General features: G+C 43.5%; 1 protein-coding gene across 1 annotated transcript in view; it reads left to right on the top strand.

Moving 5' to 3' along the window:
• Positions 1–23,942, top strand: part of ONECUT2 (one cut homeobox 2) — a 41,185-nt gene extending 17,243 nt beyond the window's left edge. Inside the window, exon 2 of the mRNA XM_028524518.2 lies at positions 21,770–23,942. Within this exon, the coding sequence (XP_028380319.1) occupies positions 21,770–22,056 (287 nt within the window). The 3' untranslated portion in view covers positions 22,057–23,942. The remainder of the gene's footprint in view (positions 1–21,769) is intronic.
• The last annotated feature ends 284 nt before the right edge of the window (positions 23,943–24,226 follow it).

Here is a 24,226-nt window from a genome sequence, read left to right as displayed (position 1 = left end):
ACCTACTCACATCTCTACATCTCTCAGCCCCCCCAGCTAATGCCCTAGTTGGGGCCATCACTAACATCAACAGCCTTCATTCTGGCCTTCTCCCATCCATTTTCCAACCTGACCAGAGTGACTTTTCAGCAACCTAAATCTGACCACATTACACTCTTATTTAAAACCCCTTGTTAATTCCCTATGACAATTGGAGGAAGGCCCAGATCCCCGAGTAGGACATACGAGCCCCTGCATGGACTGACTCCTGCTTACCTCCAGCCTCATCTCACGTCACTCCACCCATTCCCTCTGTGCTCCAGACATGCAGAGCTCCCTCCCGCTCCCTAAACACATCAGGCTAGTCCTTCAGTCTACAACGCTTTTTCCCTCACTCAACTACCGTGAACTCAGTTGCAGGTCTTGGCTTAGATGTCCTCGCCTTGGAAGTCTTCTGTGGTCCCCTAAGTCAGAATCTCCTTGGACTAGTCCTCCCAGTGCATGTAGAACATAGATGTCACCTGCTGATTTGTCAGTGTTCCCCCATGTTAGAATGTAAGTCCCAGAGAGCAGGGGTTGCATACAGTGGGCAGCCAATAAATATCTGTGAATAAATTAATAAATACTCTTCTTTTATATGATGCTGTTTCTGCCCATGGTACTCTACAAGTTCACAGATGGCATGTGAAAACAGCATTCACGTTGGCCCATCATTTTGGAGCAGTATTTCATATTTCATGTTATCAAGTTCTCACCAATGGCATTTTACTCCTAAGCTGTGATACCACAGGTATGTGTGTAAAGAGAATCTCGAAGTGGAGTTAAGTCTCACCCAAAGCTTCAGATTATCACCAGTGAAGCCAGAGATATGATATGATGACCGCTGAACACTAGAGCAGGGACCCATTTTACCGGTTGACTCTCATCGCTCCCAGTAGTCTGCTCCAATCAGGTGGCTCTCCTTACCATTCTGTTCACGCATTGTCCTTCTGCCGGGTCCATGCCTCCGCATACTGTTTGTCCTACCAGGAACGCCTCATTGCGTCTGCCTCTGCCCAGGTCGTTTTTTCCTTCTGGGCACCTCAAATCTCAAGTCACCTTCTCTGAAATCTCTCCAGCCTTTCTCTTCTCTCCCTTTCCTGAACTCTGGTTGCATTATCTGTTCCAGAATACACAGCCGCTTCTGGGCTGTGGTCTTACATCACCTGCTGTGTTGTCTGTGTCTCCTTTTCCTCTGGCTCTTTCCTCGTGTCCATGGCGAACACACAGTAGGTATTTTTCAAAGCAAGTCATTTTGTGGCCTGCTGCCTATCTTTATAAAGTCTCCTAATTTCAGTCACCATGAGGAAATGGGTTGTGTGTATATGTGTACTTATGACTGACTTTCCTTTGTAGCCTCTCCTTTTTGAAAAGGGATATTCTTTTCTATAAATGTTTTATTCCTGGACAGGAGTATTTCCTGACATAATGTAAGCCAAAAAAATGGACTTCTGTGCTAATCAGGAATGAGACATCCACTGGATATGGATGAGACAGTGCCCACAATGGCTTGGTTAATGACGAAGTTTGCCTGCTTCCACCCGAAGCCAAAAATGTTACCCTGAAAACACATGAGCAAGTCCGAGGGAGTGGCTTCCCCTTTTGTGGCGTTTTAATTATCAGTAAAGTAAATTTGCATATAAATGGTCATTACTTGATATACTGCAAATTCTTAGATTGTTATTGATTTAAATTTACCTGTAAAGAAAAAAGCCAGAGGTCAATATGTTATATTGATACATTTACCCTTTTCCTTCCCCATTTCCTTATCTTTTGGCAAATGAGAACATAAATAAACTTACTTGAGATCTCTGAGATCTAGTAAGTAGTTCAACAGTTTTCAGGGATATTAGACACAGTTTTGCAAAGCAGTTAAGAATTAGAAAAAAAACATTTTAGCTTTTTTTCACCTTGATTTTAAAGATTTGAGTGGATAAATCCTCATTTACCTTGACAGTATCCGTATAGGATTGAGTGAAAACAGATTCCATGATTATCTTAACTTTAATAAGAAACTGAAACTTAACTAATTTGCTTATGTGGAAATTATATAATTGCCTTGTGGTATTTTATCTTTTTTAAAGTTATGTTTTGACATTCATGTTACATAAGTAATCAACTATGAAGATCAAGCATATATGAACAGAATTTAGTGTTAAAATGAAAACATTGTAGATTTTTTTTCTTAATGCTTTTTAACTGAATGCATTGCTGGGCCGAGTGATAAATGGGTATGCTCAGTAAGCAATTGACTTAAGTGACTGTCATTCGTGTGCCTTGCACAGCCAAACCAAGTTTCCTCTGACAAGGAGGCAGAGACAGGAAGGGCTGGGCGGAGCAGGACGCAGGTGTGAGGCCTCCCTGAAGAGCCTCAGCCTCCCAGTCGAGGCCGAACTCTCCTTGGCTGGGGCACCGTGCCCTGTGTGTAGCTGGCACCAAAGGGCACATACTCTCCTTTTTTCTCTTCTGCCTCCTCCTCTACCTTCTCCCCAGAGGAGTCAGGTGGGAGCAGGAGGAGTCAGTGCTGCTGAGTTCCCCCCTCCCTGACCAGTTTTCCACCCAGAGCCTCTGCCTTGGGCTTCCACAGGCAGATTCCAGCAAGCCAGTTCAAAGGGCAGGGTGGGGAGTAGGTAGATGATTGTGTGGGAGGAGAAAGGGAGGGGAATTCGCAGTAGAGGTAGGTGGGCTTTTCCTCCGTAAGCCACAGCAGCCCAGGAGCCTGTGCTCTGCCTCCTCAGGCAGCCCATGAGATGTGCACAGAGGCGTTCCTATACGATGCGGGTGAGGAGCCCCACACTCAGAAGAGAGGAGGTCTGGAGCAGGCCCTGGGAACAGGGTCTGTAGGGCCCAGAGTCCTCGCCCCTAGACTGCTGGGCAGGGACGGGAGGCGCCCAGCACCCCTTTCCCCCTGCTCTCTCGGAGCTGACCTCCGGCCGGGGGAACGGTGCAAGGAATGGTCTTTGGCTTTGGAGTCAGACAGGCTCGGGTACTAATTCCAACTGCCATCGCTAGCTCTAACTTAACCTCTCTGAGTCTCCGTTTCCTCCTCTGTAACATGGGAATAATCTGTCCACTTTGGAGAGCAGGTGTAAGTACTAGAGATGATTTGTGTAAAGGAGCTATCGGGTAATAGGCTGATGACCTGTCTTCAGGATGTCCCTACAGAATCCCTTGTTTAGAGTGGTGACCTGAGGGACAAGATGGCTCTGGGTGTTGGGGAGGGAGAGAGAAAGAAAATTAAGTTCAGATTTTATTCAACTTCTATTATGTACTGTGTACCAGTTACCCATTGTCACAATAATGCTGAGTAACAGACCACTCCAGAACTCATTGAATGCAACGGTAAGCATTTTTTCCTCACTTACCTGCAGGACTCAGCTGATCTCAGCAGGTCCCAGCAGGACCCGCCAGTGCATCTATGGTTCAGCTGACGTGATCATGTGTGTGTGTGTGTGTGTGTGTGTGTGTGTGGCTCCACTCCACCCATTTCCCATCACTTCTGGGACCATTTCGGGGACCTGGACATGTTCTCCTCATAGCAATGGCAAAGGGGCAAGCACAAGCAATAACATACTCTAACATTCCATGGGTGAAAGCAGGTCGTGTGACTGAGCCCAGAGACAGAGTGCAAAGGCACCCCAAGGTTATGTGGTAGGGTGCATGGGTAAGAGAAAGAGTGAATTGGGAGCTTTTCCTCTCCTTTTGCAATCTACTTCATCCCACATATTTTGGTGCACCTTTACTCTTGCAGGAAGCCATTTCTGCGGTAGGGGTAGGATAGGAAAACAAATTGGGAACAAATGGAAAATAAAGGTAGAAGTATTCTAAAATACTTCAATATTTTTTAAAGATTTTAATTATTTATTTTTAGAGAGAGAAGGGAGGGAGAAAGAGAGAGAGAGACAGAAACATCAATGTGTGGTTGCCGGGGGCCATGGCCTGCAACCCAGGCATGTGCCCTGACAGGGAATCGAACCTGCGATGCTTTGGTTCGCAGCCCGCGCTCAATCCACTGAGCTACGCCAGCCAGGGCTAAATACATCAATATTTTATACTATCCGCAAGTAACAAACCTATGCCCAACTTGAGAGCAGCCATGTTTCTCTGCTTTATGATCATGTGTGGACATGCCTGACCTGCTGGTGTAGATCATGGCAGGCAGGGACTCTGAGCCTTGCTTTCCCTCACCTTCCTGCTAGTGCTGCCACAGCGCCTAGCACGTAACGGGCACTCAGTACGTATGAAATGCCATTGATGCCCACTCTAGTGTCCGGTGGGCAGGTAGTGTCCACGAGGAGGCCCCTCTAGCCCCACCAGATGACCACATGCAGCTCTACGTTTATTTCAAAATGAGGCTGCGTTTTTAACCTTTCTACCTTTCTTCCCCACTGAAATAATCATCAGACATCCAAGGTGCAAAAGCATCGCCTACAGAAGTTTAGCCATCTGATTCAGACCTATGCCCATAAAATCCAAACAATGGGAACCCTTTGCTGAGGGTCCGCCCGTGAATAGAGAAGCAATTCCAAGGGTGTATCAAAAAGATCAAAAGATGTACTCATTTGTGACTCCAACAGTGCCTCGGGTGTGTTGGTTTTTAGCCTTACGCTCTACATCTGGGGCGTGTTTTTTAAAAAGCATAAGCAGCGTTCAAAAGTACTTGATGGTTTTGCCTTGATTCTCAATGCGGGTGTGAAGAGATGCCTCCCATTAGTGAGTATGCCCCTCGTCAATGTGTTTATTTGCCTTGCCCTTCTCTGCCCGTCCCCTAATGGTCTGGTGCACAGAGGGCTACTTGAGCTGATTTATATGGATCTCAGTGGCTCTCATTGGTGCATACTTAATTCAGAGAGGTGATCCCATTGATTTCCTCGCCCTACTTTTCGAGACATCGTACTAACATAGATGTCTCAGCTGCTCTAACCGCATTGTCTGAAAAGGAAAACATTTTAAGCCTTTGGAAGCAGTCTTGATGGACATTTCATTGTGTTCTATATTACTTACGTAATTAAATTTCCTTCACATCGAGGTCTGCTTAAAATTAAATTGAGAAATATTCTTGCGTTCCATTGGGCGGATAACTTTGTTTAGCTGGATTTGTTCTGCGTACACATGAAATGGCATCCTGTGAGTCAATATCCAGTGCTCACACGTCCCATGGATACGAAGCAGGGGCACCCTTGGTAGGCTCCATCTCCTGGGATACCCAGGAGATGCCGTCTCCTGTTACTCCTAACGAGCGACCTTGAACTTGTTTACCCTGTAGTTCCAGAAAGTCCTAGTATTTTGTGCCTGCAGGTTGGCAGGCTGATTTACTTGGATGCTGAGTGTTATGAACAAAATTGGTAACTCTTTCACGGATTAGCAGGAGTCCTGGGACTCTTATTTACAACCTCTTTGTAGTCCAAGGCAGCTAGCTTCCTCTGGGGCGTACAGACGTCTTACTTGCATTGCTGAGGGGCTAGGATTCCCAACTGGGTTTGACAACAAATAGGGTGAGTTGTCTGAGGATTCATCCCCAGTGAAGAGGTGAGATTCCTGAAGTCCTGTAGCTTTGGAAGCCAGACACAGGAGAAAGCCCTTATCTCTCAGCTCCACCCACCCTGCTCCTGAAGACAGCAAAACAGACCCTCCTCAGCCTGTACCCTAGCTTTCCTGGAGACAGCCAGCTGTTCCACCAAATTCGACAGCAAGGGAACCTAGGGTGAGAGAGCCTGAATTGGAGACTTGGCATTCCATAAGCACTGTTTACTATTTAAAAAAATAGTCCCCAAAAACCTGCTTTATGTTGCATTGTTAATTAGCCTTTAAACATTTCAGAACTCATTAGAATCTTCAAGGTTTTCAAGTGTGTCTTTACCATTGTCTTAGTCCTTTCGGGCGGCTGTAACAAACCACCGCAAATTTGGAGGCTTAAAAACCACCAAAATGTATCGCTTACAGTGCTGGAGGCTGGAAGTCCGAGATCAGAGTGCCAGCGTGGTCGGGTGAGGGCCCTCCTCCAAGTCACAGACTTCTCACTGAGTCCTCACAGGGCCAAAGGGGTTAGGGAGCTCTCTGGAGTCTCTTTTGTAAGCACTAATCCTGTGCATAAAGGTTCCATCCTTGTGCCTTAAGCACATCCCAAAGGCCCCACCTACCAATACCTTTGGGAGTTAGGATGTCAGTATATGAATTGTGGGGTCATAGACGTTCAGCCCATAGCAGTCTCTGTGCCCTGAATAATAGGTACATTGCAAGGTGCATATAGATGCTTAGAACAAACAACATTGTGAATGCTTGTTAATTTAGCATTATTATTAAATTACATTTTGTAACATCTCTCTATATAAGCAAGGCTTTGGCCTAAGTCACCGACTCTCCCATAGTCTTTATGTTAAGGGTACTGCCTGGTGCTGTCATTGAGAGCATGAGCGTGGCTATTAGAGATCCAATTTGTGTCCCACTCCATCACTCGCTGGCTGTGAGACCTCAGGCAAGTGGTTAGCTTCGGAGAGCCGCAGTTGCCTCCTCTGTAGAGTGGGGATAAGGCTGGTGGCTGACCTCATGGAGTTGGCGTGCGGATGAAGCGAGACACCACAAGTGCTTAGTGCTGCACCTGACACATTACCTCTGATTTCCTCCGTACTACCGGTGACACCCTCTTCCTCATGGACAAATCTATTCTTCAGCATAATTTTGCATCATTTTCACTGGTGGAATTTGTGATGTGAGAGGTTGCCAGATTCCACATTGCATCCTGGATATGGTCCTTCCAAACCAGTCAAACACACGGCAGTACTGCTGACTCCTCCCCACCCCCTCACTCCCCCACCCCCATGTCCTTTGAAGACCCTCCTAACAATGATGGGCACATTACTAAGCTGGTGTTTAGAGCACGGAAGCCTTCTGTGTGCACAGTAGGTCCTGACGGAATCCTTCCTGATGTGTGTGGGGATAGAGCCCATTTTGTAAGTGTGGTACATGTTGAACACAAACTCCACATTGGACAGAATTTTATGATTTTACGTGTAAAAACTGCAGCCCAGTCAACAAGACTCAACTCATTCTATATCTCCATCATGATCGCAGGTTCGAGGAGGTCATCACATCAGAAAGTCATTTTCCCAGACATCCAGGGGGCCGTGAGGCCAAAAGTGCTGAGAATGACTTCCTCTTTAGCGTCTTTTCTGGTTTCAACGTGTATGGACCCTGCCTCTTTATCATCATCCCCAAGTCCATTTGTTGTGCTTTCACTTGGGTTCCCTTCTAATGCCCTGAAGGGTTTCTGCCTTGGGGAGGTGGGGAGGGAGGGAGGGAGGAATCCCACAGATACCCCACTAATTGCTTATTCTGAAGTAGCAACTTATTTGCTAATAGAGGATTTTGAAGGTGGCAGCCTCTGCATTCTCAACACGCAAGTCAATTTAAACAGTCTCTGGAATCCTTTCCTGACCCCAAATTACTCCCAAGGATTAATTGTCCTAGTGGTTTCATGGCCACATTATTTCATATTCATTAGTGTTTTCATGAAAAATTATAACACTAATTAGAGTGGCTTCCAGTTAATTCACTTGGTGATTCATTACTCTCTCCCCTCTCGATGTTCTGCATGTGGTCATCTTGGAGAAAGCATCCAAGGGGTAATTACAGCTCTATTCCCTGAATGATTGCCTAATGCCATTAGTTCTGATCCACAGGTGCACCCTGGGCGGCTGCGTGGGCCTGGTTACAGCTGCACCCTGACACGGCCCTTTGGATCCATGGGAGAGAGGCCAGTCCTGCAGTGAGGGCTGGCCTCTGAGGGGTCCAGCGCTGCACAGGGGAGGGAGCCTTTTAAAGAGAAAGAACTGGGGGCGGAGCTTCTTGGTGGTAGATGAACATCACTTTACTCTCTTCTGGAACCTCAGGTAAGGACAGGATGGTGCCAAGAGAAACCTGTCCCGAGAACGTGCACCTGGAAGAGGACTAGGCAGGTCAACTCTCTTCAGTTTTGCCAAACATGTGGCCGGGTGCTGCCTAGACTCTGGAAGCCTGGGTCTCTCAAAATTCTAACACCAGTTCTTCTCATGGCCAGTTCACTTGACCTTACACCCATTCGGATTTTTTTTAAAAATCCACAAAGTATCGTATTGGATGTGGAAAAACTGGGAACCTTGTGCACTGTTGGTGGGAATGTGAAATGTTGAAGCTGCTATGAGAATATGGCAGTTCCTCAAAATATTAAAAGCAGAATTTCCATGTGATCTAGCAGTACCATTTCTGGGCATATATTTCCTTTTTCTTTCTGGGTGTATTTTCAAATAATTGAAAGCAGGGTCTCGAAGAGATATTTTCACACCCATGTCCATAGCAGCGTTATTCACAGTAGCCAGAGCGTGGAAACAACCCGAGTGTCCGTCAGTGGATGAATAAACAAAATGTGGTATAAACAGAAAGTGTGATATTATTTAGCCTTAAACAGGAGGGAAATTCTGACACATGATACAACATGGATGAACCTTGAAGACATTATGCTAAGAGAAATAAGCCAGTCACCAAAAAATATGCATATACTGTGTGATTTTACTTATATGACGTAGCTAGAGTAGTCAGCTTCCTAAAAACAAAAAGTGGAATGGTGGTTTTTGCCAGGGCCTGGGGAGAGAGTTGTTGTTCAATGGATAGGGCTACCTGTTTTACGAGATGAAAACGTTCTGCATATTGGTTGCACAACAGAATGGATATATTTGACACTAGTGAACTATATACTTAAAATGGTGAACTTAGCCTTGGCTGGTTACTCAGTTGGTCAGAGTGTCATCCCAATATACCAAGGTTGTGGGTTTGCTCCCTGTCAGGGAAGGTACATGAGTCAGCCCATGAATGCATAGATAAGTGGAATGACAAATCAATCTCTCTCTCTCTCTCCCTCCCCACCTCATCAATAAAAAAAAAAAAAATTAATGGTTAAGATGGTAAATCTTATATGTATTTTATCACACTTTGTTTTAAAAGATTATTTGTCATTAATGTTGTAATGCTTGCTTAATTTTTTTATTTAAAGATTTTATTTATTTATTTTTAGAGAGGGAAGGGAGGGAGAAAGAGAGCAAGAAAGACAGAAACATCAATGTGTGGTTGCTGGGGGCCATGGCCTGGAACCCAGGCATGTGCCCTGACTGGGAATCAAACCTGCGACACTTTGGTTCGCAGCCCGCGCTCAATCCACTGAGCTACGCCAGCCAGGGCTGCCAAACAGTTTTCTAACCTGTTGTAGCAATTTCCATCCCCACTGGCAACCTAGGAGAATTTTCATTTCTTTTCCAGCACTTGGTATTGAGAGACTTTTACTTTAAGCCATGTTGATGGACATGTAATGTTGTTTTAAACTTGTAATTCCTGGATTACTAGTAATTTTAAGCATGTTTATTTTAATTTTTTATCCTCACCTGAGCATAGGTTTCCATTGACTTGAGAGAGAGAGAGATTGAATACAGAACATCAATCAGGTGTCTCTCGTATACAACCTAGGCTTGTGCCTTGATGGGAATCAAACCAACAACCTCTATGTATTTATATATTTTTATTTATAAGTATATTTATACATAAAACTTTAAAGATTTTATTTATTTTTAGAGAGAGGGAGGGAGGTGAAAGAAGGAGAAACACTGATGTTGGGATGTTGGAGAGGAACGTCAGTTGGCTGCCTCCCACACACCCCACGCTGGGCTCATACCCACCACCCAGGCATGTGCACTGAATTAGGAATCAAACTGGCAACTTCTGGTCTTGTAGGGCGATGGCAAACCCACTGAGTTATACCAGGCAGGACCAAACTGGCAACCGTTTGGTGTATGGAAGGACACTCCAACCAAATGAGCCATGAGAACAGGGCTTGAGTGTCTTTTTATATAATTATTGGAATTTTGAATTTCTTCTGTGAGGTGCCTGTTCAAGTCTGCCTGTTCTTATATTAGGATGTCTGACTCTTTCTTATTGATTTCTAAGACATTTTATGTATTCTAGATTCAGGCCCTTTGTCAGTCATACATGTTGCAAATATCCATGGCTCTGCTTTTACCCTTTCTCTTTTTTTCTATTTTAGTTTCTTATTCATTTCTTCTGATACACGGAAGTTCTTAACTTTAATGTGCTCTAATATATAACCTTTGGGTCAGTACTTTTTCAGTCTTAGGAAATATTTCCCATGATTATGAAGGTATTACTCTACATTATTTTCTAAAAGCTTTACTGTTTTGCCATTTGCACTAAGGTCTGTGATATGTACAGAACTTATTTTTTTTCTGTACAGCATGACGTAGGGGTCAGGAATTAAGCCTCAACTAATACCTATCCAGTTACCCCAGCTCCATTATTGGAAGGAACACACGTATGTTCTGCAGAACCAGCCTTGTCACTGAATCAAGTGTCTATATGTGCATAGGTCTGTGGGCTTTCTGTTCTGTTCTACTGGTCTATTGTATATCCTTGTTCCAACACTACATCATTATAGTCTTACTGAAGGTCTTGACGGTTGATCCAGCAGATCCTCTCATTTTGTTCTTCATCAAGAATAGCTTCATGCCCTGGCTGGGTGGCTCAGTTTGTTGAAGTATTGTCCCATGCACCAAAAGGTCACAGGTTCAATCCCTGGTCAGGGTGAGTACAGGAGGCAACCAATTGATGTTTCTCTCTCACATCTCTCTCTGTCTCTCTGTCTCTCTACACCCCCTTCCCTTTCTTCTCTCTCTAAAACCAACAAAAACATATCCTCTGGTGGGAATGTAAAAAAAAAAAAAAGAATGGCTTAGCTATTCCTTGAGTTTTTTCATTCTCATATGGATTTTAGAATCAGTTTGTCAAATCCTCAAAAGTGAAAGGAAAGAAGAAAGGAAGGGAAGGAAGGAAATCTGCAGGGATTTTGATTAGAGATTTGATTAAATCTATAGATAGATACGTAGAGACTTAAACTCTTTATAATACTAAGTCTTTTAGTCCTTTCATTTAGGTATTCATGAACATCTCTAACAAAGTTTACAGTTTCTTCTGAGTCTTGCATAACTCTTGTTAGGTTCAATCCTTTGTGCTTGATTTTTGACCCTATTGTAAATAGTATATTTTTCATTTTGTTTGTTGTATTATGTAGAAATACAACTGATTTTTGTCTACTGATACAGAGTCTATGAATCTTGCTAAATTCTTTTCAAAATATTTTTATCCTCACCCAAGGACTTTTTTTTCATTGCTTTTTCTAGAGAGAGAAGAAGGGAGAAAGGAAGGGAGAGGGAGAAATGTCAATGTGAGAGAGAAGCATCAACTGGTTGCATCTCTTACACATCTACACAGGGCTCATACACACCTAGACTGGGAACTGAACCTGTGAAACTCTTTGGTTTCAGGACAATGCTCCAACCAACTGAGTCATACCAGCCAGGGCCTAAATTATTGTATTAATTCTAATAGTTAATCTGTGTATTATCTTAGATTTTCTATGTATGCACAATCAACATTGATTTTTGTATGTTCATATTATAACTGACCACCTTACTGAACTTTCTTATTTGTCCAACAATTTGAATATTGAAATTCTTGGATGTTCAAGGTAAAAAATCCTATTAACTTATAATTATGAGGGTTGTTTCTGCCTGGAGAAGCAGAATGGAGTAGCTGTTAGGTTCAAGGAGTCTGGAATCAGGCTATCTGAGTGTGAATCCCAACTTCATTACTTACTACGTAACCTTGCGTAATTTGCTTCATCTTCTGTGACTCAGTATCATTAATTACAAATCACTTCATAGGTTGATTGCAAAAATTAAATGAGTTCATATACTTAGAACTGTGCCTGTCGAATACCGAGCACTCAGCTCTTGTCAGCTTTTGTCATTTTATCTATTATATTCATTCCTTTCTAAATGTTCACTTCTTCATTGTTTTTTCTTATTTTATGGCATTGACTACCTTTCCAGCATAATATTGAAAAGTTGTGGTCCTTTTAAGCCTCACCTAAAACTTAACACTTCAACATATTTCCTTCTAGTTTTTTCTTGTAGACATTATTGTTTATTTTTCACCTGATGGACTTGTGAATCTTGTATTAAGCTCTACAAGAGGGGGATATTTCTCCAGAGGAAACTTTTTTTTTTCAAACTCTGTTGTCCACATAGTGATAGAAAACATGAGTTATTTGTTTTTAAACACCACTGAGATCCTGTTGCAGAAGAAGGCACCAGCCCTTCCCCCTTCCCACAGCTCCCTCCATGCAGCGTTTCCGGAGAGGTGCTGTTGAACAGCCAGACCGTTTTCCACAGTGTCTGTGCCGGTTTACATTTCACCAGCCATGAGTGAGGGCTCCTTTTCCTCCACAACTTCTCCAACGTCTGTCATTACCTGTCTGGTTGGTAACAGCCATTCAAACAGGTGTGAGGCGGTAGCTCATTGTAGTTTGGGTTTGCATTTTCGCTAATATCTAGTGAAGTTCAGCATCTTTCATGTATCTGTTGGCCGTTTGTGTGTCTTCTTGGGAGAGGTGTCTGTTCAGGTCCTCTGCCCATTTTTTTAATTGGACTGTTTGTTTGGTGTTGGGTTTCATGAGTTCTTTATATAGTTTGGATATTAACCCCTTGTCAGGGCTACTGTTTACAGATATCATCTCCCATTTGCTCGGTTGCCTTTTTGTTTTGTTGATGGTTTGTTTTGCTGTGCAGAAGCTTTTTAGTTTGGTATAGTCCCATCCATTTATTTTTGCTTTTGGGGTCAAACTTCATAAACTGTTCTCTACAGCCAAGGTCCATAGGTTTACTACCTGTGTTTTCTTCTATGTAATTTATGGTTTTAGATCTTATATGTAGGTCTTTGATCCATTTTGCATTAATTTTTGTACATGGGAACAAGCTTCGCCCTTGGCCCAATTTCATTCCCTGCATGCGACTTTCCCTCTTATTACTGCTTTGGCTGCATCCCAGAAGCTTTATCATTCTCATTGGTCTCTAAATATATTTTGATCTCAACTTTTATTTCTTTGACCCAGTCATGTTTTAGTAGTGTTTTGTTTAATCTCCACATATTTGTGGGTCTCTTTACTACCTTAGTAGTTGATTTCTAATTTCAAAACACATGGTCAGGGAATATGCTTGGTATGATTTCAGTCTTAAATTGGTTGAGGCTAGTTTTGTGAGCCAACCTATGGTCTGTCCTTGAGAATGTTCCATGGGCACTGGGAAAGAAAGCATAGCCTGATGTTCTGGGATGAAAGGTTCTGTAAATAACAATTATATCCATTTGACCTAATGTGTCATGTAAGGCTGATGTTTCTTGATTGATTTCTGTTTGGATGATCTATCTAGAGCTGTCAATGGAGTATGTAGGTTCCCAACTATGACTGTATTTTGGTCTGTTTCTCCCTTTAGTTCTGTGAGTAGTTGCTTTATATATTTCGGTGTTCCCTGATTGAGTGCATATATATTAAGAAGTGTTATGTCTTCTTGATGTAGTGTCCCTTATACCATTATAAAATGTCCATCTTTGCCTCTTGTTACCTTCGTTATCTTGAATATATTTTGTCAGATATAAGTGTGGCTACACCTGCTTTTCTGTGGATGTTATTTGCTTGGAGATTCGTTTTCCATCCTTTTACTTTGAATCTACTTTTGTCTTTATAGCTTAGATGTGCCTCCTGAAGGCAGCATTTGGTTGGGTTTTCTTTTTGTATCCAATCTACTCCTCTGTGCCTCTTTATTGGTGAATTCAGTCCACTTACATTAGGGTAATTATTGATGTATGAGGATTTTCTATTGCCATTATATCCTTTGTTTTCTGATAGCTTTATGCCTCCATTCTTTTCCTTTGTGTTCCTGTCTGTTGTTTTTGTTTGGTGCTATTCCATATATCCTTCCTCTGCTTTCTTTTTTGAGCTATGTGTCTCAGTGTCGGGTTTTTGTGTGTGGTTACCATTAGGTTTATGAAAAAGAAAGTTTCATATATACTGTAGTGTTTTTTTTTCTTTTGAATGCATCTGATCTCCATTCTCCTTTTCAAATTCAGACCTTTATCTGCCTTTCATGTTTTTTTATTGTCACAAATTATACCTGCTCATGTTATAAGTTTGTTGGTGATCTTACTCATAGTCTTGTGACCTTTCGTTCTTTGTTTCAGGTCAAATAACCCCCTTGAGTGTTTCCTGCAATGGTGGTCTTCTGGTAATAAATTCCCTCAATTTCTGTGTGTCTGCAAAAGTCTTTATTTCTCCTTCATATTTAAAGGATAATTCTGCTGGATATATTATTCTTGGTTGGGAGTTTCTCTCTTTCAGTAGTTATCAGTATAGCCACCAGTATAGCCCTGATGCTCAGTAGTTAGTATATTTGGTTCCTCTTCTGGCTTGTAGAGTTTCTGCTGAGAAGTCTGATGATAACCTGATGGGCTCTGCTTTATAGGTCATTCCCTTCTTTTCCCTGGCTGCTTTGAGAATTCTTTGTCATTAATTTGTGACAGTTTTAATAAAATATGCCTTGGAGAGCACCTCTTTGGATTGAGGTGACTAGATGTTCTGTTTGCTTCTTGGATTCAAGGATCTATTTCTTTCCATAGGTTTGGGAAGTCCTCATCCATTATTTGTTTGTATGGGCTCTCTGTTCCCTTCTTCCTCTGTTCTTCTTCTGGTGTGCCTATTGTTCTCAAATTGCTTTCTCTGATGGAGTCAGATAGTTCTCATAGAGCGCTTTCTCATTTTGTGCTCAGGTCTCTCTCTCCTTCCCTCTGTGTCAGTTCTAGTTTTCGATCTTCAATATCACTAATTCTTTTGCCCATCTGGGTCGTCTCTACTTCCTATGCTTGCTAGTTTATGCCTCATCCCTTTTATTGAATTCTTAATCTCCCGGCTTTCTGTTTGGTTATTTTTAAAAGTTTTAGTCTCTTTGGTAAAGAAGTTGTTTTGTTCATTAATTTGTTTTCTAAGCGCATTAAATTGCCTGTCTGTATTTTCTCACATCTCCTTGAGTATTTTCAAAACTGCAGTCTCGAATTCTGTGTCATTTATATCACATATTCCCATGCATTCAAGTTTGCTCTCTGGAGATTTTTCATTTCTTTCTGGGAGGCCTTGCTACCTTAGTTATTCATAGTATTTGAGGGTTTCTTTTCTGTCACGGTATCTATGTATTAGTGGCCCAAAGAGGACTTTTTAAATTTTCCAGTAGGTGGTGCTGAATCACTAGGCAGTTCAGCTCTGTGAAATCCCAAAGCTGACCTCCCTGGCCATCAGTATAGCCCTGATGCTGGGGGGGTGGGGTGGGGCCGGGGACAGGTGTGGAGCAATCTGAACACCTTCTTTGTTTTGTACTCTTGGTCATGGTGATCTTGGACCTTCACAGGGCACCCCTATCATGTGCCCCAACTAGGGATCAGTCACAGGGAGCACCCTTTACTCAGGGGAGATAGTGATTCTGTAGCAGTAGTTCTTGGGTTTGCAGATAATGTGCTCTACAACCCAACACCAAGGGCAACTGGAGGTGAGTTTTGGGAGTCTATGGATTGGCAGGGTTCTGTGGCTTTCTTTCCTTGTTTGGAATGGCAACAACCCAAACAGCTGCGACAGAACCCCTGATCTATGTTCTTGCCCAGGTTTCTGGGCTCATCCACAGCTTGCACTGTTCACTCCTATAGGAGTGCCCACCAAGTCTCTCTGCTCCTCCCAGCTCAAGGAAGTGCCAGCCACTGCCAACTTCCTCCCCTCTCCAGCTGAGCCCACCGTGAGCTCCTGGCTGCAGGGCTGCATCCATGGCCAACTTAAGCTCTCCTCCCTTCTCACCCCCTCTGTTCTCACTCGCCCACCTTTAGATGCTTCAATATGTGGATCCCTCACGCATGCCTGTATATTGAGCACAGAATCTTTTGGTCAGTTATAGCTGATCAACTTACTGAAATTTCAGGGGGAGAGACCAAGGGGGTCTCTCACACCATTATTCTTCTGACATCATAGAACTGCGATTTTCAACTAGTATGATGCAAGAATTTTTAAAACCTGCAATACCTGACTATTTGGTCAAGGGCACTGTCCTCTTTTCTCTTAGACTGTCAAATAACAAAATGACAATAGCCAACACAACAATAGCTGTCCAGTGTGAATGAATCAAAATTACACCTATTTTTGTCAGATCAGCAAATGTATTATATATTTTTAGGTATGCTACAAAATTTTAGTAATTATATATGCCATGAAATGAAAAAGGTTGAAAATTGCCAACCTAAAATAAAAGATAAAACTCACCAAACTGGAAAGTATGGCTGCAGTCAACCTGTACTGGGGGCATATCTGAGGAATCTCCACCTAAACACAGGCCAGTGCAACTGGATTGAAAAAAAAAAAATAACACCTGAGCCCTCCAGCTATTCACAAAATCAAATTAAGCAGCCATCACTGTCTTGATAGGTGATGCTTTTTGAAACAGCCAGAGCATTGTCCATACTCCTCCACCTACCACATGAGAACTGCAATTCTCAGACAACAATTGGGCCAAAAAATAGGGGTGTGTGCGGAAGATGGACAACAGTAGTGGCAGGCCACACCCTGGGAGGTGTAGTTTCCTGAGTGTGCTGGGTGAGTGTAGGGACAAGAGGAGGCTTTGGTGTGTAGTATATTAGGGATCGAAGCACATGCTCCATTTAACTAGCTCGTCAGCAATCTGGGAGTGGCCAAGGGAGATGAATCCACGGCAGTCCAGCAGGACCAAACCACAGGAAACCTCATGAGATGTTAGGCACTGGGTTAGTTGTATCCGGTGGTGACTTAGTGCAGGTCTGAGAGGAATACAAACACCCCTTCTCTGGGCCATATCAGACCTGACTGGTTCTCATTTGAGAATGAATAAATGGGACCAAAGGAAACATGGAAAACAGAAAAAGAGACAATCATCTGAAATCAGAAGAAATTCATCTGAAAACGTCTTACAGAAATTAAAGAATATTTTAGAGAATCATTTGCTATGTCAACATGATGCAAAAAGAGATGGCTTCTATGGAACAAACACAAACTGGTTAAGAAGAAAGCAGACTCTAAGTAATTTTTTAAAAAATGGTAAGAGATGAGAAAGACTTTAAAACTTTCAGGAAAATGAGGAATAAATAATATTGGAGGAAATTTAAAGCAAAACTGACTGTAGTTGTAATGCTGAAATTTATGCAGTTCAGGTGGTATTTCCTGTAAGAAGGCAGTCTCAATTCTATAATGACTCAAAAAGTATATCTATATACATTTTATGAAAAGAAAAATAACCGAAGACATATTCCAGCTTACATGGAACATAATTAAAATTAAAAGTTCAAGAACATGGGTTGGCCAATAGCCCTATGTGGCTAAACTCATCCCAAATATCCATAGGAGTATCATTACATTAACACCATCTCTCTCTCTCTATTTTTAATGATAGCCATCCTAGAAAGTATGAGGTGATACCTCCTTGTAGTTTTTATTTTATTTTATTAAATTTACTGGGGTGACTCCAAGCACACAGCATCCACAGAAAAAGCAGGTGTAATCATATTTATATATGACAAAATAGATTTCAAGATGACAACGGTAACAAGACACAAAGACAGACATTGTATAATGATAAAGGGGACCCTACATCAAGAACACATCATACTTCTCCATACACATGCACCCAGCTCTGACCAGCCGGCTCAGTTGGTTAGAACGTTGTCCCAATGCACCAAAGCTGCAGGTTCCCAGTCAGGGCATATACAGGAAACAACCAGTGAATACATAAACAAGTGGAACAACAAAGTGATGTTTCTCTCTTTAAAAATCAATTTTAAAATTTTTTTAAAAAGCAAGTAATTTTTGACAAAGGAGCCAAAAAAACACAATGGAGGAAAAAAAGCTCTTCACTAAACGGCGCTGAGAAAATTGGAAAGCCACATGGAAAAGCATGAAATTAGACCACAGTTTGTCCCTATGTATAAAAATTAATGCAAAATACCTTGACTGGTGTGGCTCAGTGGATTGGGCACTGGCCTGTGAACCAAAGGATCGCAGGTTAGATTCCCAGTCAGAGCACATGCCTGGGTTGCAGGCCAGGTCCCCAGTAGGGGGCTCACCTGAAGCAACCACACATCGATGTTTCTCTCCCCCTCTCTCTATCTCCATTCCTTTCTGTCTAAAAATAAAATAAATAAAATCTTTTAAAAAAAGATTAGATGTGTTTCTTTAAAAAGTGCAAAATTAGTCAAAGACCTAAATATAAGATCTAAAACAATACATTATATAGAAGAAAACATAGGTAGTAAACCTATGGACCTTGGTTGTAGAGAACAGTTTATGAATTTGACCCCAAAGACAAGGGAAGTGAAGGCAAAAATAAATGGATGGGACTATACCAAACTAAAAAGCTTCTGCACAGCAAAACAAACCGTCAACAAAGCAAAAAGTCAACCGAGCAAATGGGAGATGATATCTGTAAACAGCAGCTCTGACAAGGGGTTAATATCCAGACTATATAAAGAACTCATGAAACTCAACACCAAACAAACAGTCCAATTAAAAAAATGGGCAGAAGGACCTGAACAGACACTTCTCCCAAGAAGACATCAACTGGCCAGTAGATATATGAAAAGATCCTCAACCTCACTAGCTATTAGGAAAATGCAAACCAAAACTACAATGAAATACCACCTCACACCTGTTAGAATGGCGATTATCAATAAGACAAGTGATAAGTGTTGGAGAAGTTGCAGAGAAAAAAGAACCCTCATTTACAATTGGTAGAAATGTAGACTGGTGCAGCCCCTGTGGAGAACCGTCTGGTGGTTCCTCAAAACATTAAGAATTGAGTTACCATAGACCCAGTGATCCCTCTCCTGGGTATCACCCGAAAAACTCAAAAACATTTATTTGCAAAGATATATGCCCCCTATGTTCATTGCAGCATTATTCATGGTGGCCGAGACATGGAGACAACAACGTGTCCTTTGATAGAGGACTGGATAGAGAAGATGTGGCCCATGTGGACCGCGGAGCACTGCTCGGCCACCAAAAAGGTGCAGCACTGCCATTTGCGACAACATGATGGACCTCGAGGATATTATGCTAAGTGAATAAGTCAGCAAAACGAAAGAACCATATGATTTCACTCACAGGTGGGATTTAAGACTGAAACTCAGACACAGACAGCAGTGTGGTGGTTACCAGAGGGAAGGGGGTGGTGGGAAGGGTGGTGGCGACTGAAGGGAGCCTAATATATCGTGGAGGAGATGGTTTGAGTCTGGGTGGTGGACATACAGTACAATAAGCAGGTCTTATATCACAGAACTGTACGCTTGAAACCCATATGATCCTATTCACCAGTGTCACCCCAATAAATTTAATTTAAACATTTTTAAAAGATTTTATTTATTTATTTTTAGAAAAGGAAGGGAGGGAGATAGAGAGAGAGAGAGAGAAACATCAATGTGCGGTTGCTGGGGGTTATGGCCTGCAACCCAGGCATGTACCCTGACTGGGAATCGAACCTGCGACACTTTGGTTCGCAGCCTGCGCTCAATCCACTGAGCTATGCCAGCCAGAGCTTAATTTAAACATTTTTTAAAGATTTTTAAAAATCACTGTTCTAGTAGACGATTGAGTGGGAAGTAGGGAGAGGCTGTACCTGGCTCCCTTAGCTATTTCAAGCCACATGTTTCTCCCCAGAGGTAAATATTTGTTTTTAGCCACTCGCACCCTCCTGGGTAGCTTGCAGGCATGCAGCTGGACAGCAGAGCAACAGGTGTCCCTTTGCCAGCCTTCTTCTGAGGCAGAACAGATGGCCAGGAATGGTGAACTCAAAGGCTCAGAGCCCCAAAAGACACCTTCTAATAGCCAAGTGGGAAGTAAAAGCCGCACTGGATCAGAAGTGAGGGACTCTGGGTTCTCAGGGAGTGTCACTGACCAGCTGTGGTCAGTGCTGGGCAAACCCTGCTGCCTCTTAGAGCGCCATTCTCCTTACATCTAAAATAAAAGATTGGACCAAATGGTCTCTAAACTCCTGCAGTTCCAGGGCTTCTTTTTTTACCAGCCGGTCTGAGTATCTGGTGTTAGAACCCTGTTCCCTGGGGCTCCCCTTTGCTCTGAGCGTTTCTGCTGAAAGGGAAACTGAGGTAGGAGGAGTATCTGTGCTGGGCATGTGAACTCCAGTGCTCCGCAGAGCCTGCCTGGAAGGACCCCCTGGAGGAGCAAGGGTGGGGGGCGTTGCCTGGCACCCTCCCCTGGGACACGCACCCTCCGGGGCCACCCTCTGTGTAAGCAGGTTGGCAGACATCGAAGGACCCCCATTTCCTGAGTCCCCTTTGGTGGCTTTGTATTGAAGGTGAAAATGGGGACAGGAAGTAAAACATGTTTTCCTCCGAGACCGTCTCTGAGGCGCCAAAACTGAGAACCGTGGCTGGCTGGCTTTCACTTGATGATAAATGGACACTGGGGAGGTGTCCTAATGCTCGTGGTGACCAACCTGCTTGCAACCCCACACCCAAGCAAAGGCGGTGGGGGAGGGGTGTAGAGCCACAGCAGAGGTTTATCATTTATCATCCACAAGAGAGCAAGAAGGTAGTACAGGGAACCCAAGTAGTACCCTGGGTACTACCTGCCCTGAGTCAGAATGAAGCCCAAGGTGCGGCTCAGGCGTTGGAGGATGTTGGGGGATTATAAGGCAAGCCTCCTGGGCTTCTGCATTTCTGTCCTTCGGACTTGACCCTGTTCGGAGCCTCCAGGATGAGGGGAGTGGGCATGTGCACAGGTGTGCGTGGCCCCCTGCTCTCTTGTCCCTTCTTCTCTTACCCCCCCCCCCTTCCTTCCTGCTCCTGCATCCCCCGCCCGTATAGTTGCTCTAAGAAGCTGACAGCAGCTCTCTCCCTAGCATGTAGGGTATTCACCCCAAGTACCTTCCACATAGCTGTCCAGGAGAATTTGACAAATGGCTTAGAGGTTTGTCTCCCCAGGGCTGTGCTTGCACTCACCGGCAGAAGGGATTGCTGGGAGGGATGAAATCCCAGCGACGGAGAATGGGTCCCGGTCCATTTGTGTGGTGTGTCTTCCCTGTCTCTGTTCTTGGCCTTCCAGATGGACATGGGTCTGGATGTCGCCAGTGCCATCGCCTGAGCGGGTTGGCGCCTGGTCTGTGAGGAAGGCCCTGGTCTTCTTGCGCTGGCCTCCCTTCAGAGTAGCCCAGTGAGAATCGGACAAACCAATTTTTTCACAGGCTTTCCCTCTTAGTTTTTCAACAATCTGGAAGAAGGAGATTTGAGTTGGGATGATACCATCATTCTGTCACTTCTAATTTTATTCTGTTAACAATTTTTTGAGTCGTGTGGGTAGAAGCTTTGATTTGGAAAAATTATGCACTTTTAAGTTTTGACCCCCAAAAGTAATTTAGGATCAGCTGTAAACAATTCTCAAAAGCACATATGAAAGAGGGACTGCCTAACCAGGCTCCCTCTGGGGACCTGGAGTCCGGGCTCCCATCACAGCACTTGATTTCAGAGATAAAGACTTAGAAGGGCGTGCTGGGGGGTGGGGGTGGGGAAGGAGAAAGCAATTGGTTCCACACCAGCCTGAATTGTAACCCTGCTGTTGTCTCCTTTCTCCCTCCCCGCACTCACTGAATCCGCCTGTCACTAGAGAGGAGCTGGGAAGCCTGGTTATTGGGCAGTTTGCACAATAGAGTTTGACGGTTTACATCCTCTTATACGACCTGGTCACTGTCTTCAGTGGACCCCGTTCTCAGGTGCCAGCACTGACTGTGTCCTTCCTCTCTTTCCCCTCCAGCATGCAAGCGCAAAGAGCAAGAACCAAACAAAGACAGGAACAACTCCCAGAAGAAATCCCGCCTGGTGTTCACGGACCTCCAACGCCGAACACTCTTTGCCATCTTCAAGGAGAACAAGCGCCCATCCAAAGAGATGCAGATCACCATTTCCCAGCAGCTGGGCCTGGAGCTCACGACCGTCAGCAACTTCTTCATGAACGCCCGGCGCCGCAGCCTAGAGAAGTGGCAGGACGACCTGAGCACAGGGGGCTCCTCGTCGGCCGCCAACACCTGTACCAAAGCATGACGGAAGGACTCTCAGCTGGGCACAAGTCCCCTCCAAACGAGGACAACAGATTCCAACAGCAAATACAAAGGAAAAAGACACCGGATTCTTAGCTGGGGCCCTTCACTGGTGATTTGAAAGCACAATTCTCTTGAAAAGAAACTTCTAGCGGTAATCATAGGCCAGGTGTTCTTTTTTATTTTGTTTTTAATGGCTATGGAGTCCACACGCAAGCCGAAAATGAATCTCGTCGAACCGGACATTGTCCTCTGAGCATGCTGAGCGTCTCAGAAGCCCAAATGGGGCCTTCCTGGAGCAAGTTCGTGTCGGTGTGGTGTCAGCCAAGCTCAGGACTGCTTAAAATGCCAACAGTCCTCCTTCCTTCCGTCCTGTCAACCTCTTGCAGACCTTGTTCCCAGATGGAAAGGTGGGAGTTTGGCCTGAGTTTGGGCTCCCAAGATGCTACATTAAGAGAAGAATCTAGCAACCAGAATGACCTCATTTGCTTTCTAAGTGCTTAGCCTCATTTCCACCACCGTACACCAAAGTTCACAGCCATAACGTAAAGAACATCAGAGTGGTAATTACTGAGCACAAGTTTTAAATATGGAAGTCAAAAAAAAATCCAAGGACCTGTTTTTCCAACTCAGGCATCTTTTCACTGAATGGTTTTGAAAGCTTTAAGTTGATCCAGTTTACAGTTTTCTTTATCTCCTGGAAATCTCATGTGGTCTTGGGTCCATCAAAACAACAAATCAGTTCACTTGAGCTCAAAGTATCAAGCACAACGAAGATAAACAGAGTAGTAAGGAAGGTTTTGGATTCGCCATATCTGGATTTTCAAGACGCCGATAGTGAAGTCATTAGGGAATCATTGGGAATACGACTTCAAGCACATTTTGCAGTTTGCTACAAATTCTGTTTGTACATAATGCAGACGCACACTCAGGAGGCCAATTTAACTGTTACGGTACATGGAGCAAATGCAGCATTTAAAAAAGATCTAGATTTTTTTAGATCATTAACGTATCCTTCTTGGTTGTTAGTCACCTGGTTCCTCCTATTGTGCATTCTGACCGCCTCGTAACTCATTCTCACTCTTTCAAGATTTGGGTTTTTCTTTCATCCATCCCATCGGTAGGGATATCTTCAGTGTTTTCTAGCAAGAAAAAAAAATTAAGAATTCAAGCCACCATCTATGTTACCCATCTAGTCCTAAGTCTCTTCCATTGTTGAGTCATCCTAGCAAAACAGCTGAAATAAACTGGAGAAAACACAGCACACCAAAGAAGCAGAATACTGCAAACCAAAGACATTTATTACTTGCCATTTTCTAGCCTAAAAATACTGTGATTACTTTTAGAAATCAGAAAACCTCTGCAACTCCGAATGGCATTTGGCTCTTGCGTTTGGCTCACCGTCAGGCTGAGCGGACAGGTTATGCCAAGGACATTCAGCCAAGCCACCAGGGAGTGGCTCTGCCACACTACTGTGGCTTCTGGCTGTCACCTTCCAACAGCAAGCAGGAGAGCGCCTACAGAACTCTGGGAGGTTGCGAAGGTCACAATGTGCATATTTACCAGTGAATGGCCCCAAGTGGGCACCGTGGGGGTGTTCAAAGCAAGCCAAACGCTGCAATGATTCTTTACAGACACTTGAGACTGACTTTTTTATGAATTACTTAATCGAAACCAAAGAAACTTTTTCTGCACCTACTTCTGCAACAAACAGAACTGTCCCGTGAAGCTGAATAAATGAATACGTAAATCAGTGAAAATCACCACCAACAAGAAGGAAGCACGCCAAAAAAACCAACCATCAAAAAAACAGCGAGACACACTGTGTTCAAACAGACCTCTTGGGACATTTTTTGGAAGCAGATTTTAAAGAAAGGGTTGAGACAAGAACGGAAATAAGGACAAGCCTAGTGGCTGCTGCTTCATTTGACGACTCACGCGGTAATCTTAAAGCTGAAGATTGTCTTTAATTTGTGCCTATGCAGTTTTTCAAAAGAACACGGAACAGAGCAACAGAAACCTCAACAGCTACAATACCAAAGATGAGGATTTCTCACACCCTTTGTTTCAGTTCATTATCTCCTCTTGCCTGGCTAACGTACTCGTAGCGCCATTGATCTGTGTAAAGGTAATCAATTTTGTTTCTGAGCAACGAAAGGAAAGGGTCATTTATT

This window comes from Phyllostomus discolor, chromosome 9 (assembly GCF_004126475.2).
Source record: "Phyllostomus discolor isolate MPI-MPIP mPhyDis1 chromosome 9, mPhyDis1.pri.v3, whole genome shotgun sequence".
NCBI lineage: Eukaryota > Metazoa > Chordata > Mammalia > Chiroptera > Phyllostomidae > Phyllostomus > Phyllostomus discolor.
This window is presented reverse-complemented; position numbering and strand designations above follow the sequence as displayed.